At 40.3% G+C, this 18,331-nt stretch overlaps 1 protein-coding gene across 6 annotated transcripts in view; it reads right to left on the bottom strand.

Annotated features, from left to right (window-relative positions):
• Positions 1-18,331, bottom strand: part of LOC131241195 (uncharacterized) — a 57,759-nt gene that overhangs the window by 20,894 nt on the left and 18,534 nt on the right. For 4 of the 6 annotated variants that reach the window (XM_058239914.1, XM_058239917.1, XM_058239919.1 and 1 more), the window contains 5 exons: positions 9,347-9,477; positions 8,897-8,993; positions 8,681-8,813; positions 8,501-8,564; positions 922-1,693 (listed from right to left, as the gene is read on the bottom strand). In XM_058239914.1, coding sequence (XP_058095897.1) covers positions 922-1,693; positions 8,501-8,564; positions 8,681-8,813; positions 8,897-8,993; positions 9,347-9,477 — 1,197 coding nt within the window. The remainder of the gene's footprint in view (positions 1-921; positions 1,694-8,500; positions 8,565-8,680; positions 8,814-8,896; positions 8,994-9,346; positions 9,478-18,331) is intronic. The other 2 variants (XM_058239916.1, XM_058239920.1) reach the window with 1 other exon arrangement.

Below are 18,331 nucleotides of genomic sequence, written 5' to 3'. Positions count from 1 at the left end.
AAGAAATACAATCCTGTCTGGAATGTTCTTAAATACTGACTTCTTTGTACAAAATCTTGAAAAGATATTTCAAATGAAAATAAATCAGTGCTTGGTGCATCCAAAATGCCCTGAGCAGAAAAGGAATACGTTAAAAAGTGGCGGCTTCAATTTTTTCACTTTATCTTCTGCTCAAAATGGACCTGATGGGACTACTCCAATCCGATTTGACTGGAACAGACACATGCAAATAGACACTTATCCAACTAGAACAGTTCAAAATCCTCATATAGATAATTTTACCCGAGTTCATTCAACAGCATGCTCATGAATATCAAAAATGAATCCTTATAGGCATATTATTTGGACTTCTTGGTCCCCCATTATAACTTATTTCTGAATGAACCCTTTTAATTCAGTGAGAGAAAGTCAAATAAAAGGCTACATCAACAACACTGACGTCATGCCTAATAATGTTTAACCAACAAAACAATGGCTTAGCAAGCCTTAGTGGGCCTAGTAATAAACCCATTTTAATAAGCAGAAAACCTAATACTTGAATTGAAAATAATATAGCGCCTGCAAGCTTCTTGACAAAGAAACTCTCTTGACATGATAGGGTAGCTGAAATAAACTATACATTCATACATGCAGAGAAAGTCATAAATAGATATACAATAGATGGAAATGGCACTCGGGCTGCAATCTGGAGCTCTAGACACATTAAAACATCATCACTAATGTATAGTTGACTTCAAAATATCAACATGTTGTCTATTGTATCACATAATGCCCTGATAACATTTACTGAAGCAAACAGAACCTAATGAGGACCACAAAATATTGAAGATGTTGAGTGTCAGAAAGGTGAAATGAAACAATGTACGCAATGCCTTGGAAGAAAAAAAAAAAACAGAAAAGAAAAGAAAAGAAAGGGGTTACCTCACACCAATCCAAGCAATCAATAGCCTTCACAGTTCGACTTTCCTCCTTTAACTTTTTTCTGCATTCTTCTCTAAGAGCCCTCCACATGACCAACGGTTCCCAACTAAGCCCAGAAGTTTTTTCATGGGCATCCCTAACTATCACTGGTTCACCTCTCACCCAGTGCCTCTGGAAGTGTTCAATTTCATCGTCTCCCAAGTCAAAAGCATTTGGGCAGTACAGAAAGTTATCATTACTGTTCTCCCTAAAAGCTGCCTGCCGCACTCCAGAATTATTTCTGTCATTTTCAGCAGAACCATTAGGACTGCACAAAGAGCAACCCGTAGAAAAATCATCATCAGAGAAATCATAACTGCTGGTAAGGTCCTCGGCATTCTTAAGCAGCTTGGCTACCCAATTAGCTTTGAAGTTGCGCTGCAACTTAAGTAACTCAATGCCACAACCACCACGCTCATTTGGGGGGCATAGAATGCTGCTGTCACCGTTTGCTCTCCAATCATGAAAGGTGGATGCGTTAGCAACACAATCATCTGTTGTCAGTGTCGCTTGGCTCTCCCAACCAAATCTTTTCCTCGATGCATTAGTTTCAACATTCACATCCACAATCTGACCATGAATTCTGTCTATAAACTGCCTGCGAGCAGATTTGACTTCATTACCTCCAGGTTGCTGACCTTCCCGTAGTTCCCGGCAACATGTGAGGCAGAGATCATAAGAACAATTGGGGCAGCTTCTGTGAAAATTGACAATGGATGTATTGCAATTGTCGCTGTTACATGAAGTATAATTCACATGATTAAAATCACTAAAATAGAATTTAAAATTTTGAAATAAAGAAGGTGCCTGTGCTTTTTCAATAATGCAACAAAGATCCATCACATCTCAAAGTTCAAGACGACTGAGCAGTACCACGAATATGGTAAATGCAGCTGCCATTATATATTGATTCAAATCTATCAATAAACCTGACCTGAGGTTCTAACGAACGACAGCCAGGTTTGATTGAGCATAGATAAAGCACTAATCACCATACCAATAGAAAATGAGTCTGAGACCAACCAACACAATCAGCAAAGATTCCAACACAAACATAATGAGTAAAGGATTGTGAATTAATACACCCATCAAAGTTCCTCGTATGCCATAGCCCAGCCCCCATGCATTGCACGTGTGCAAGGTCCAAGCTGCTCATTTGGTGGGCCCTAATTAGTTGACGCATTGAGTCCTGAGACAAGAATCCAGTCGTCGACTGATCAGGTGGCAAAAAAGAATGTGCCTGGCTAGCTTTTTAACCCTCCATTTGTTTTCTAATCACAGCGTTACCTTACCTTCACCATGAGACAGACTCCAAGTTCTTATGGCAGAGCACGAGGAGTTTCCAACTTCAATATGATGATGGGAATGGAAACCAGAAGCACGACTGGGGTCTTCGTGGTCCGAGATAATACTTACACCAGTAATAGTAACATAAGCATGCGAAGACCACATGATGAGCCAACCAGCTTGATTCTCCATCATGGGCACCTAAAAATAGTGATTACCTATTGGAAAGCTTGGACCTGGCATACTTGCACCACACTGGTGCAGTGGAAGCACGTGAAAGGGATAGGCTATACACAAATTCAGAGTAAGCAAACCTCACAAGCATAAAATGGTATTGGAATTCCTCTAATATGGTGTCTTTTAAAGTTGCTCATAAAAAATAGGAACAATAGGATCACAAGTTGACACCCCTAAGTCACTCCCTTTCTGTTATCAGATGGATGAAGAAAAGGTCTCCTCCTTGTTGATGGTTTCTTAAGTTACAACAAGTGGATCACCTAATTTTGGCAGCCCTATCTTTGACATAGGTTTTCTTTTATAAGCAGGCGGTTGTAGTTTTCATATAAATCACCAATCATAGCAACTCTTTTAACAATAAATTGCCATTCTACTTATAACAGCTAACGAGTAGGCATCATATCTTAGAAGTGAATTTTGTCTTTGGTCTTTATTTTTACTTTCCCTATGCCTATTTAAATAAGGGAAAACATTGTGTAAGCACATTGTGCACCATGAGGTTGCAACTTGTAAGCACCAAGAGATTTCCCTACAAACTACCTCGGTATTCCGTTGGGTTCAACAGTTTCTTCAACCTCTATATGGGATCCTGTTATTGAAAGAATAAAAAACATAAACATAAACAAAAAAGGCTTGTTTCTTGGAAAAGCGAATCTCTGTATTTGGGTTGGGAACAACCCTTATCAAGTCAACCTTGGCCAATTCACCAGTGTACTTTTTTAAAGCTCTTCAAGACTCCATCCATGATTGCATCAAAAATAGAAAGTTTTCAGAGGCGATTTCTGTTGAGAAGCTCGGCAGAAAAGAAGAATTTCCATCTGGTAAGATGGGAAGAGGTTCAAATGGGTAAGGAAGCAAGGGGTCTTTGGTTTGGGAGAGTGAAGGAGAAAAATAGAAGTCTCCTTTGCAAATGGGTGTGGCAAGTTGGGGTGGAAAAAGAAGCTCTATGGTGAAGAGTTGCTGTTGAGAAATATGGGTCAGCCGATAGAGGATGGAACAATCAACCGGAGAGTGCGTTCTTCTAAAATGTGGAGGAACAGTTGATATGGGTAATCAAGCTAAGCAGTGGGGGAAAACTCTTTTAGATCGTTTCAAATTCTCAGTCATGTATGGAAAATCCATTCTATTTTGGGAAGATGAGTGATCTTGCAGTCAAATTCCCAAGATTGTATCGGTTGGTCAGAGAAAAATATGTTTCTTTGAAACACTGCAGAACCAAATGGCAATAACTTGGCCTGGAATATTATCCTCGGATGAAACCTGAAAGAAGAAGAGATGGACGACTTCCAGCTGCTTCAGAGCATGTTAAATGAAGTCCGATTATCCCCTTTGGAAAAAAAAAAAAAAAAAACAGAAGAACTTGGAAATGGGGTTCAGCACAAAAATTTACAGCCGAGTCCCTCTTCAGTCATCTATCAAATGACCCCAAATCCCTGTTTGCTAATTCACAAGATTGTATTGGTTGGTCGGATAAAAATATGTTTCTGTGAAACACTATGCAGAACCAAATGGCGATTAACTCAGCCTGGAATATTATCATCAGAAGAAACGTGAAAGAAGAGGTCCAGAGCATGTTAAATGAAGTCTGATTATCCCCTTTGGAAACAAACAGAAGTGTACAGCCAAGTTCTTCAGTCATCTATCAAAAAAGCTCTAATAACCCCCACACCCCACAGACACAGACTCCCTCCCTCCCTCCGGCTATGCATCATGTCCAGCTTGTAGAAGGAATGTACCGAAAAATCTGCCCAACCTGTGAGAATGCCAAACCAGAGCATCACAATCCCCCATCGTAGCTAATTGGATCTATCTATATGTGTGTGATGCTCAAGTCCAACTGCTTAGACCACCAATTTACCATTCAAACAGTACATAATTTCCATCCTATCATGTTTGAGTGACATGCAACCAGTCCAAAAAGTCCGCCCTGCCATGAGGTTACTGCAGGTTGGATACAAATGCCTGTGTGTGTGTGTGTGTGGGGGGGGGGGGGGGGGGCGGGGGGGGGTGTCTCGCATGCAAATAGATTTTGGCTAACAAGTTACTATGCAACAGGATGTTATGGATTGGGCGAGAGTAGCGAGTTATATTGTAGTCGATCAGCTTCCTGCCATTGTGGCTAGAGTTGTAAATGGTTTCTTTTGTTTTATTTTTCTTTGTAATTTTTTTGGCTTCGGCCTTTATCAATAAAGAGATCATCATTTTAACAAAAAAGTTACTGTGCAACTTATAGCATGTGGCCCTGCCATGAAGAACACATGAAGCAAAATTTTGGCTGATTTTTGCAATAGGCAATCTTTGTTGTGGGACCAAACTTTTGGACTGGGTTACATGTCATTAATGCATGACAAGTTGCTAATTACATGCTAGTTGTCGGTAATTTGTTTTTTTATAGGCAAGGATAATTTATTAAAAAGAAAGTATCAGAGCTCCATCCATCAAGGATGGAAGCTGCCGACAAAGAGGGAATGCTTGACCATGCTGCTCTTGGCCAAGTCAGCTGGAATAGCATTTTCCACTCTTTGGACCGAGTGAGAGTATGCAATGAGCACACATCCCTTTGATTCCATTGATATAAAAAGTGTGCTTCCATGAAACAAGAGCAGACCCACATGCCCATGAGATAAGCTTTAGAGTCCACTTCCACAATGAGGCGCTCAAGAGAACCAAGAAGATCTTTGTCAAATCTCAGGCCTACTTTAAGAGTTTCCAATTCCTCACGGTTAAGAGTCCCTGTCATCACAAGGTCATGAAAACAGAATTTTGAGCCTCCCTTGTTGATCTCTAGGACTGCCACCGTACATCATTGATTACCTCTAGGGCTTGTTTGATTTTCAATTTACAACATAAATACAGTGTATAGCAGTCATCATTACTTACACTAGTAATAATGGCTCTTGCCCCAAAGTTGACATTGACCAGTCCTGTGTTTGGGCACAAAACAGAGGCGGGAAAACTTTTTCGGCACCATGATGTATATGTCATATCCATGCTGTCCATCCGTTCCGCCAGCTCATTTTAGGGCATGACCCCAAAAAAGGAGGCAGACCCAAAGTTCAAGTGAATCACACCACAGTAAACAGTAGGAATTCAACGCCTACCATTAAAAACTTCTTGGGGGCCACAGAAGTATTGGATCAATCTAATATTTGTGTTTTACCTTTATCCATGTCTCTATATGACCTTATGAACAGGTTGGATGACAGATAAACATTAGCGTGGGACCTAGGAAGGTTTTAGCTTTCAACGGTTGAGGTTCGTTAGGACCACTGTTTCATGTTGTGTGGTCCACTTGAGCTTTGGATCTGCCTCATTTTTGGATTCACGCCCTAAAATGAGCTGGCGGAACAGATGGACGGCATGGATATGAGATGTATTCATCAAGGTGGGCCCCACAGTTTTTATCAGTATAGAAACACATGAAATTCAGAGAGGATTCACATGGTTTTCAAGGCAGCAATACCTCCTTCAAGCAAATAACGGTGAGAAATAATGGTGGTCCATTTGCAGGCATTTACAGAATAATTGAAAAAATCATACAGGCCCCTGACCACTTCCTACCTAAACCTGAAAAAGAAACACCTTTAAATTCTTTCACCGTTCTTCCCCAACGGATAAGAGAGCTTCATATTTTCCTTTAAAGAGTCCACCGAATTTACCACTCCAAAGGCTGTTCTGTCTCTCCTTCCATATACTCCACGAAATGGCATGAGGAAGCATTTTCCATGTAGCTTTAACCCTGGCATCGAATGGACTCCCCCCCCCCCCACAAAAAAAAAAAAAAACCTTCAAAGAAGTTTGCCACCAGGATGGAAAATCAAACTAACCTCAAAAAGCTAGAGGAAGAAACAACATATTTCTTAGCTACTTTGAAGTGGAGGAAGATGTACTCAGATTCTTCATCTTCTCGACATGAAAAAACTCTTTATTTTTTCAGATTATCCGAAGTTCAAATTTCTGTTTGCTACCTCTGTCCAAAAGAAGGCTGGGGATGAGATTCTAGCAAAACCAGGAAGACGCTGCTGAGCCTGATGTGAAGCGTTCATGAATGATTCTAAGGAGAACAAACAAATCAACAAAGGCACCCATATCTGATTGTCCGTTCCATACAGTTTCAAGAATACACAGAAAGCTCAAACACCATAATGACTACCCACTGGGGTCGGCTACATGAACCCTTTTCTGCCATTCCACTATATCAGTGGCCATAACACGCCATAGTATGAGTTCGGAAAGTCATATTGTCTGGATTCACATTGGAACTTTTGCCATAAGTTTGAAGCCAGCTAGAAACTGATGCAACCCTCTATCCGGGCTGTTGTGCAAGAGGAATATCACCCACCCAAAGGTCCTCCCAAAAGAGAATTCTCTCTCCATCCACAAGTACTTGTGAGTGAGACCTCCTAGCAAAAGCACGCACACATGCATGTTGACATGTACATGCATGGAGAATGATCCAGTAGTGCTGACTCCATGTCACTTACAGTAGTGTCCAGCAAAAACAGGGCCCATTGGCTGTGCATATGCCATCTAACCCATCCATCAGGTGCACCCCCAGCTTGGCCGAAGCCCAAAAATCAAGCCAATCCAATCATCAGGTGGGCTGCACCATAGAAAGCAATAGCAAAAAACACAGAATCCCACAAATTCACATGGTGTGGCCCACCTGATGATTGAAAAAACCTGATTTTTGGAGTATCCCATCAACATGGTGGGATGCACCAGACACAGGTCGGATGGTGGGCAGTCCAATTTGCTCCCATGTTTTGGCCCACATGATGATTGGATACGCTTGATTTTTGGGCCCTCCATATGAAATGATCAGTGCACCTGATGGACAGGTTGGATGGCATACACACAACACATGGATCCCTTTTCTGCTCGATATGACTCTAGTCGACACTATTGGATCATTCGCCTTCCCAGCTATTTGGGGGCAGCTTTACGAATGTTGTGTGCTATGTACTTATTAACAAAATGTGCATCTCTTTTCTGCTTTGTACAGAAAATTCAGGGCCACATATGGGGAAGACGAGCCATGTTTGGCATTATGCACCCAGCTATTTAGGGCCAGCTTTGCTATGTACTTATTAACAAAATGTGCATCTCTTTTCTGCTTTGTACAGAAAATTTGGCGCCACGTATGGGGAAGATGAGCCATGTTTGGCATTAACACACCCCCACCCCCCCCAAACAAAGATCAGGGCCTTTGGTTGATTAGTTGGGAGAAAAATGAGTCTTAATGATCGACAATCTCCAAAAGTGGTCTATGGCTATCCCTAATATGTGCCCCAACTTGCTAGTCTTCTTTGGCTCCCTGTTATTGAACGGGCCTCGGCTAAGGGTTGGGCGGAATTTTTGTAATTGTTAGTTATGTGCCTTTGTTTTGGTTGTGTTTTGTTTTTTCTTCGTGGCACCACTTCAGTGCCCCTATCTATGAAAGTTTCTTGATATCTTTCAAACAGAAAAACAAAATGTGCATCTCCTTTTTTTTTAAGTTTTACCAACTTAAATGTGCATGGCAAGGTTGTGTGAAGACTGAGTTGAAATCAAGTAGGTTCTGAGAAGTTCAAAGCCAAGTACCACGTCAATCCAGGTTTTTCCCACCTGCCCTTCAATAACTAAGAACCAAGTGATACTTAACATGCAATTCTATACAGAATATCAACTCATTTACTAAATCTAGAGTGCAAATGGTCACGAATACTATGCTTGAGATGACGACAACCAAAGTATACTAAAAAAAAGCAGTAGATCCATATTTAATCCACTAGAAGACACTCGCACCCGTTCACTAGTCAAATTGGAATCCTACTTGATGTAATGCAAGGTCATTGTCATTATTCTCACAACAAAGAGTTAAAATAAGAAGGATTCATCACAATAGTAATAGGAAGCCATTGTCATTATTCTCATAACAAAGAATTAAAATGAGAATGATTCATCACAATAGCAATATGACAAAACATTTACACAGTTCAGATGAAGTAGGAGGAGGATATGCATGCTCCCATACCAGTATCGACGCTCATCCTTGCCGAGTTTAGACCTTGTTACATTCACTTCTATCGGTTGTATTCCTAAAGAGAAAGTGAAAAGAAAAATATGAAGATTGCTCAAAGCGGATATTTCAAAAGTCATGGGGCTTAAAGAAAAGGACAAACTCCAATTAAATGATCACATCAGATCGCACTACCTTGAATCTTGGCTTCCATGGCTATCTCTAAGTTCTGCTCAGTGTGAATTTGCCTGAGGAGAGGCAGAACTTTACGCAGCAAGTAGAGCAACCGCTGCAGTCTGACATTTGCATCTGCTTCCTGCCTTCTAGCCTGGAAAAAACAGCAAGTTGAATGTAAACTAGAAAACTAAGCCATTGAGAATACAGTGAAGGATAAAGCAGCAAGCAATTTACCATCATGACCACATTACGCAAGCATGATTTGCAATTGCAATTGCCACAACAGACAGGACATGCAGTCTCAAATTCTTCTTTTGTCTGTTCAGGATACCTAGCCCATTTGATTTAAACAGAAGTACATCAGTGCATATCAGAAGCATGCATCATGAGAAAAGAAGAAACAAATAAAGAATGATACTCCTCCCATATATCCCAATAGTTAATCCTAAATGCGGCACATGGTCTCCTTGAATAAGAATTTTTCATCCTTTGCATCATGATAAAAGAAACAAAAGCCCCACATCTCAAATCCCAAAAAAGTGCTAAAACTCCATCTATGAGATTAGAATCATATTGTGAAGAACTAAAATGATGTTTCCAACATTTCAGCAATCACCACTTCTCCAATCCTTTGAGGTTGCTTTCTGCCATATTTCCACAAGGAGTTTTGGGGGTTTTAATTACCACTTGACAAGGCAGGGATAGCAGTAACTCCGCCTCTTGCAATTGGAACAAAAGACAACACCAGCCTTTTTCTTCTTTCGACATTGGTGGCAAATTAAGCTCCTCTTTTCCTTGTTCTGGCTGGTAATATCCTAAAAATGAAGGCTCGTTAGTAATGAAATGAAATTTTCTTGGATAGAAGAATGTCATAGGAATCAGAAGATCTGGTTGGAAAATGAAAATAAAAGGGAAAGAAAGACACTAATTAAAGAAACACTTTCTTTCCCGCACTCTGTACATGCAAAAGTAGAAAAAGTTGATAGACCTGATAGAACAGTGAAGAACAAAAGAAATTTGATTGTGAATACCTTTTTAGATTGTGTGCATTCATACCATGCAACTGGGAGAAGCAACAACCATTCATAATTAAAATCAGACACCATTGCCAACCAGAGTTCGAAATATCGGTATCGTATTACATATCACATCCATGGGATACAGCTACATATCGGTTATCGCACAGGATATATCATTTGTATCGAGTAATTTATTGCACTTTTTAGGAAACATGGGGAAATTTTAGGAAAATTGTTAAATTTTTCAATGAAACTTCAGGCATTGTTAAAAAAAGACCTCAATACACACTTTTAAATCATAACATCTCCCAAAAAAAAAAAAAAAAAGGTGCAGATAATAGGCTTCATTTGTATAGGGTCCTAAGCTATGCATTGTCTGACTGGACTCATGCGACTATATTCAAATTGAATGCATAACATTTAGAATGAATGTGATGATCATTTCATCAAACACTCCTATATACTTTAAAATTATTCTCAATTTACAGCTGGTTGAAGGAAATTTCGAAAAATAATAATATTTTATTAATTTTTAATTAAAAAATATTTTTATTTTCCAAAAATTGACAAGGACTTAACAAATCAGTAGATCAACCCTCAGGCATGCTTGATTTCATGTTTAGAATGCAACATTGCAAGCAATTTGGGAGAAATTAGGAAAATTTCGAATTTTCGCCAAATCGGACCACCTACACTCTAAATTTCGAAATTATAGTGTATGTGATGATCATTTCATCAAATACTCCTAAATATTTCGAAATTAGTCTCAATTGATTGCCGGTTGAAGGAAAATTTTGAAAAAAAAAAACATGGAGAACATGAAGAACCAATGGATATCGAAATCAGAGCTCCAACTCCATGATTTTTCATGCAAAACATGAAGAACCAATGGATTTATACCCATTTGACGCCGATTTAATATAATTTCAACAAAAAAAAAAAAAAGGGATCAAAAATTGAAAATGTTCAACAAATTGAACATGTGAGATATATCGGCACTACTTGTGCGTTTCATATCGCACGGGTGGGATACAAGATATATCGTGGGATATATTGGCCGATATTGTCGATATTTAAAACATTGTTGCCAAGCACTCATGGATGTTAGTGCTAAGAGAGTTTCTACCAACAATCAAGGTTAAACCATCCAGAACATTAGACCTTGCAGTCGGCCAGGCCTGGGCCAGGAAAAATCAATGTTTTGAATAGGCCCAGCCCAACCAGTTCAAAATCTAGCCTGAACAAGCCCAAGGCCCAACTGTTAGCAGGCCTAATGAACAATTAAGTAAAAATATATCTGATTGTTCAACTATTGCACTGATGACGAGAGGCAGCATCTTAATTGGACACATGAGATTGTATATTAAAAAAAAAAAAAACAACAACAACAACATAGGTATAGCTCAGACTTGACGTCTATAGCCTAAAATAGAATCTGTGAGAACTCTCAGAATTATTGGCATATTTCAAACTAGAAAGAGGAACTGAGCATCTTCTTCTTCGTGATTTATTTCAGCACAAGGTTGAAGGGTTAAGTGCCCAATCTTGTTAAGTACTTTCTGTTTTCTGCTCGTGAAATCACTCAATAATCACTAATAGCTTTTTTTAAGGAGAAATAACAAAATTTTACAATAAAGCGAGAAAAGAATATAATTAGACAAACCAAGAAGGAAACTCAAGGGAATGGGGCAGCTGAAGCTGCCTTAACATAGACTACCCAATCTGAAACAGGAGTTTTAACCTTGTGAATAACATCGATCACCTCCTTCGTCTCATTCCAGAAACTGTGACCATTCCTAGTTCCCCAAATAACCCAAAACATCGCCATAATCAACAACCGCCATATTGCTTTCCTAGACTTACCAACTCCGCCTCCATGCTAGGCCTACAACAAATCTTCCATTGTCTTCGGCATAACCCAGTCAGGCTGAAACAAACAAAGAAAATGATCCCAGACTCTCGCAGCAAATGGGCAATGGATTAAAAGATGATTGATCGATTCCTCATTGTTCATGCACACAAGGCATATGTTGGGGAGGATTAGCACTCTTCTTCGTAAGTTATCAACAGTGAGGATTCTCTTTCGTCCTACCAACCACACAAAGGCCGCAACCCATGGAGGAGCTACATAAAACCAATGAAGGAAAAGAAGTTTGGGGCCCGTGGTATGAGATGTATCGAAGATGAAGCTCTAAAGCGATCTCACTGAAAACTTTCAGGAACGATGCCCAGACCAACTAATATGGTCTTCTTGATGCAAATCAGGATTAACGAACTTTAGAAAATTCAGCAGGTCCATAAACTCATCAAGTTCCTCATCCGACAAATTCCTGCGGCAGAGGGGGGGAGGACCAAACCACCTACCCACCCTCCAAAGAGCACTCCACCCAAACAAATCAACCGGGAGCCAAACGAGCAATCAACAGGAACATGTCCTGAAGTGCCCAATCCCCACATCAACCCAAAAGTGAATCCGCGAGCCTTTTCTAATCCTAAATGAGATGCCCATGCTATGTGTTGAGTAGCCGCAATCACTTTCTAGGTAGCAAATGCTTTGTAAAGCGAGGAATATTTCACGAACCATCTGCCCTCCCCCCGTGCCATACTTGGAGGCTACCAGCTTCCTACAAAGACTACCCTCTTCCAAACTAAATCTCCATATCCACTTCCCTAAGAGAGTTGTATTCATCAACTTCAAGGGTTTAATGCCAGCACCCCAATCTAACAAACCTCGTCCCATCAAAGTAAATGAAATTTTCCTCCCTCAAAAGCATCTTTCCATAGAAAATCTGATGCATGATGGTTTTCTAACCCAAGATGACGAATGAAATCAGATTTTTCAGTTAAAAATATGAGTAACAAAAGTATGAAATTTCAGCAACCTCATCATAAACCAAACAATTAAATAAATAAGCAATTACATGTAATCCTAGGCTACCACATGCTCGTAAGAAGGAACTAGTAAGATGTTAATTCGAAATAGGCCCAATGGAATTAAGAAATTCCATCCAAAACACGAGGGTAGAACTATTTTAAAGGGAAACCTTAGTCCTAAATGGATTCTAGGATTAGGGAAATTAAGGTTAGGGTTAGGGGTTTGGAAATTGGGGAAATGTATGGAGTTTATTTGAAACTGGAATCCAAGGTTTTAGGTTAGGGTTTGGTTGAAGAAAGAAGAACAAGGATGTAAGAAAAGGGCTGAAGTGAGGTCCACAAAACAGTCCATATGGATTGTCCATACAGTCGTATGAACATACGAATTCACACGTACAACTGGACTTTTTGTTCAGGTATAGGTTGGGATGGTTTGAGTTTAAGAAGAAAAGGGAAAAAAAAAATAAAGGAGAAGAAGATTTGAAATGGAAAAGAGAGAAGAAATGAGAGAAAATACCTTTGGAGCTTAAGAAGAGAGAAGAGATGGATGAATAGGGTTTCACACCAAGGTAGTCTTCATTTGGATTCACACTGAATAGGGTTTCACACCACATTATCCATAAACACAAGAGAGGAAAAAAAAAAAGGCTAGGGTTGGACATCCAAGCCTTCATAGTCTAAAAGTTAATCTGTTACAAAAAGACCATTAACGAAAGACATGTTTGCTTTTAACCCCCTACTCTGTAAATTACAAATACCCCCCTATAAAGCATAAAACCAATAAAACATGTAAATAAAATCTCAAAAAGTAAACCAAGTGCTCAAAACAAAAATCACTATAATTTTAGTAAACTAAGACTATCCGATGAACTCTTAAGACGTCCACAATCATGGTGGACCATGATCAAGTCACATTCAACGGTTCAATCATGAAGTCCTCACGATCCAACGATCCGAGGACATTGGGGCTCGGACCCTCCTCTGATATATGCGTAATGGCATCCGTAATGTGATGTCCTAATGAGGACATCCACACGCCATCCGTTCAAGTGTACACGAGGAGGGCACCGGTGTCTTTATGGCTGGATGACTCGTACATGGGACCCACTGGTCCCGGATCATCATGAGCGCTTTGTTCCGAGAAGCATCAGGCCGTTGATCTTCATCAACATATTATTTCGACCATTGAATGGTGATCAGGGACCATCATCACCATCAGATTATGATTGTGACCACCTGTAGGCCCCGATAGATGGCACATAGCCCATTTGATGGCATGGGATTGTTTTAGGATTTATTTGATAGTTTGATTATGTTATGGACCATTTATGAGTATTGTATTATGTTTTTTCTTAGATTATGGGGTGATTTAGTAAAAATACAATTAGTCAGGTTACTTTTATAATTATAAAATTGTCTAAGACTATGGGGGGGGGGGGGGGGGAGATTATTATTCTTTAAAAAAGAAAAACTCCACAGTTTTTCTCTTTCAATCTTCATGTGGTGGGAAGATTGTTTCCAAGTGATTTGGAACGAGGATTGGTGTGAAGCCTTTCTTCAACAACGGAAGTGCGAAGCTTCCAACTATCATCCGTAGTTCATCTTCTCCATCAAAGGTACTTCTTCGATTCTCATCTTCCCTTCTTTCCTAGCCTACAAAACCCATCAAAAATCCTTCTCCACTCTTCCCCTTGACTGTCCCCACTAAACCCTAACATTGAAAGCCCAAACCCTAGCTCCACCCACACGTGTGACTGTACAACCACACGTGTGAAGCCTATAGCTGGCCGTGCACATCTCTATTCTCCCCCTTTGATTCCCTCTTACACCTATATTAAAAACCCTCTTTTTTGTAACCACAACCATAACCCTAACCCTATATTCCCTACTTTTCAATTTTCCCCAAATCTCTTAAACCATAGAATCCCCGATTTACCTAATTACCCTAAATCCCCAAACCTCCAACCCTCCAAATCCCTAATTCCCTTCTATTAAAACCTAAACCCTCAAACCCCCTTGCCAATTAAGCTATACAAACCCTAATTTCACTTTTTTCCCCAAATTCCTTGAACTCTAGGTTAGCCTACGTCCTAATTGAGCAAACCCTAGGTAGTAATAATTCTCTCATTTTGAAGTAGATTCTTTCTTATGCTATTCGGGTGTTCTGCTCCCACCTCCTTCCCAAATCGCATCTTTCCGTTCCTGCTTCCCCTTTCATCTGGAGGTACTCGGCTCCCCCCAAATTCATCTGTTTTGGCTGGCTGGTGGGTAGAAACAGAATTCTAACTATCGATAACCTCAGAAAGAGGGGAATGCAGATCGCCAATGCCTGTTTATGCTATAAGAAAGAAGAAGAATCGGTGAACCACTTACTCGCATTGCTCTTTCATTGCCCAAATCTAGGCCAATTTCTGTCAACGATTCAAAATCAGCTGGTGCATTCCCGACTCGACCCTTAACCTCTTGTCGTCGTGGCAAGGGTTCAAATTAGGAAAAAACAGAACGACCGTTTGGAGAATGGCCATTTTAGTTATCTAGTGGTCCATATGGGAAGAGAGAATGAAAGATGCTTCAATGACAACTCTTCCTCTGCTGAAGCAGTTTGCTCCAGGGCCAAAAGGTTGTTGTTTGAATGGGTGGTTAATGTTAACGTGCTAAAAGATTATGATCTTTGTTTTCTAGGCTGTTAATTGTTGTCTGCTATCTAAGCAGATTTTTTTTTTCTTTCCCTTTTCCTGTATTCTCTCCCTTTTTTAATATATATTCTCCCGTCACTTTTGAAAAAAAAAACCTTACATTTTATGATCATGCATTGCGTAGTTTGTTAAATGTGGCCTAATCTATTTATAGTTTCATGCTAGTTTCTTGAGATGCTTGATGATTTAGCATGATTTGTTATTTTTTATTATTTAATTTAATTTGCTTATTGATTTCGCTCAACCATTTAACCACATGCATGCATCCTACATCATGTTCCCATCAAAATCTCTCCTAAGCATCTCCAGTTTATGCAAAACCGACTTCGAGCATTTGAATAGAGACATGAACTACACCGGCATATTACAGAACGTTGTCTTGATCAAAGTTAGGTGGCCGCCCGACGAAAGATATCTATGCTTCCTGCATATAAGTTTCCTCTCAGTCCTTTCAATCAACATATCCCATAGGTGCTTAGTCGGCTTCCCGATACAAAGAGACAACCCAAGGTATGGCGATGGAAATGAGTCAACTTGACATCCAACTATGCTAGCAAACCGGCCAAGGTCATCATCTCCACCATGAACACCCAATATCTAGGATTTCGCAACATTAATCTTCAAGCCCCAAAACCACTTCAAAACACACAGTAATCTTTCGCAAATTTCAAATTGATTCCGCATTCGCCTGGCAAAAGAGAAGCGTATCGTATGCATACTGAAAGTGACTCACACTATCTCCCAAGTCCCGCAATCACGAACCCTCTAAATAGCACATTCTCCTCTCCTTGTCAAAGCGTCATGCTGAAGGCCTCTGCAATAACCATAAACAAGTACGGCGAAAGCAGGTCTCCCTGCCTGAGTCCTCAAGAAACTCTAAAAAAACATTTGGGTGATCCATTTACAAAGATGGAGAACGAAGCAGACTGAATGCAGGATCTAATCCCCCCTCTCCACTTTACGCCGCACGGCCCGCACCCCAATCTGTCGAGCATGTAATTTAGGAAATCCTAGCCTACATGATCATAGGCTTTCTCAATATCCAACTTGCAAATTAGCCCGCTTTTCCTCTCTCTGTACGTAAAATCAATACATTCATGAGCTACACGAGCACAAACTAGAATCGTCTACCCAGCACAAATGCCCCTTGATTTTCCGAGATAGCCTTAGAGATTATCTCCTTGAATCTTGAGACCAGGACCTTAGTCAGGATTTTGTAAGGACCCCTAATAAGGCTAATCGACCTAAAAGCCCCCTTCGTTTTAGGAATAAGGGCAATGAAAGAGGCCCCCAATTCGGAAGATAGGCAACTCCGCTCCAAGAATTCGGCCATAAAGTCCATAACATCTCTGGAAGAAAAGGATAGGGAAACCCTCTAGGCCGGAGCCTTATCCCCACATATGTGACAAAGAACGGGTTTTCACTTCCTTCGATAAAGGTCTTTCTAGAAAAGTCGCATCCACAGGGGGGGGAAGGGAAAATTTTTAATTAACTAGTCTCGGCCTACCCCATTGTTCCCCGGATAGCAACTTCTTGCAATATGAAACAATGGCTTCACAAATTTGGCCGTGATCTGTAGTTCTTTCCCCATTCACAATTAGACTAGAAATCCTGTTACCGCGAGCTCGAGCACTAGCAATACTATAGAAGGAACGTGTTCTTATCCCCTTCTTTCAGCCATAACACTCTAGATCTCTAGTGCCATTTAATCTTCTTCTTCCCTCACCCCGCTCTCATATCTGCGGGCCCCTAAAGGAGATTGTTGTATCTCCCTTCGAAGAAAAGACGGCTCCAAGGATAGCTTTGTCACTGGCCACGCTCCTTTCCTCCAACTGTACGACAAAAATTTTCCGCCACACCAGAGTCAGCTCATTCCTTGTTTTTCAGCTCAAGACCAAAATGAGTTCTCTAGATCGTAAGCTTTCTCCCTTTGAAGCTTTCTCCATGAACCACTGCCCGACTACGCTCCACCTCCGAGCTCATGAGAACAAAGGTGAAGCCCCAAGGCGCCACCGAGACCCTATCTGGAAAATTTTATCGGCAGCCATCCCTCCGGGAATCCTTCAACGAAGAGAGTCGCATACTCTGATAACACATGTTTGGAACCCCCTAACTTCAGCAGATCCGATCTTCTGCGTCTAACCGGCATCCACTCCCCCTCCTCGAGCTCTCCGGAATTGTATTTTTCCCCTTCAATAACAGCCATCCCTTCCTAGAGCTCCATAGGACTAAAGACAAGAATCATGTGATTTTTCCAAGTAGTTAAATTTTTAAGGTCAGGAAAACAGCTTCTCCAGCGTGAATAGTATTTCTTGGATTTCTTCAGACTTATGGGTATCCAGATATAATGAGACATGTTTCTCAGTGTTAATAAGCCAAAATGTGTAGGATCTTTCCTCTGGGAATATACACATTGCCAAACAATTATTCCCAAACAAAAACATTCTTGCTTGTTGTTCACTGTTCCATGCAGTCAGTCCTGCTAAATAAAACCAACTTCAGTTTCTGACTATCGGCAGCTTAAGGACACAAACATGCTTAACAATCATTTTTATCTTTGCAAGTAAAGAAAGTTTCAAAGAAAACAAATGCTGGAGAATGAGCTTTAGCATTGCAGCATAAGCCAGCAATTCATGCCAAAGCAACCATTAAATCCTTGCAGTGCTATTCCCATTAGTTTTACATGAGAAAAAAATAAACCCATCATAGAGATTTAAGAGGCAAAAGGATTCACAACAATGATTCCCCACAGTTTTAAGTTTTAACCATTATAAGCTTCGAAGGAGTAATCATCATTGCATACAGGAGCATGGGCAACGGTAGAGAAGCCATAAGGATTCAGAATAATTCAAACTAAACCCCATCTCTTCCAAAACGATGCATTTTGCACTAGAAGTAGAACCGCCATAGCTAAATTGCAACCAGATGAATGCTCTGAATGAAACAACTTTCTAATTCTTTGCTATTCAGTAAACCAATAACATGAATGCAACAACCACAAAACAACAGGAAAAAAAAAAAACCAACAACAACTTAAAAGAAAGAAAACAGATGATAAACATTATAAACATAACGGATTC

The sequence above is a fragment of the Magnolia sinica genome, chromosome 3 (assembly GCF_029962835.1).
Source record: "Magnolia sinica isolate HGM2019 chromosome 3, MsV1, whole genome shotgun sequence".
NCBI classification, from domain to species: domain Eukaryota; kingdom Viridiplantae; phylum Streptophyta; class Magnoliopsida; order Magnoliales; family Magnoliaceae; genus Magnolia; species Magnolia sinica.
Note: the sequence above shows the minus strand (reverse complement) of the source record. Positions and strands in the feature narration are given on the sequence as shown.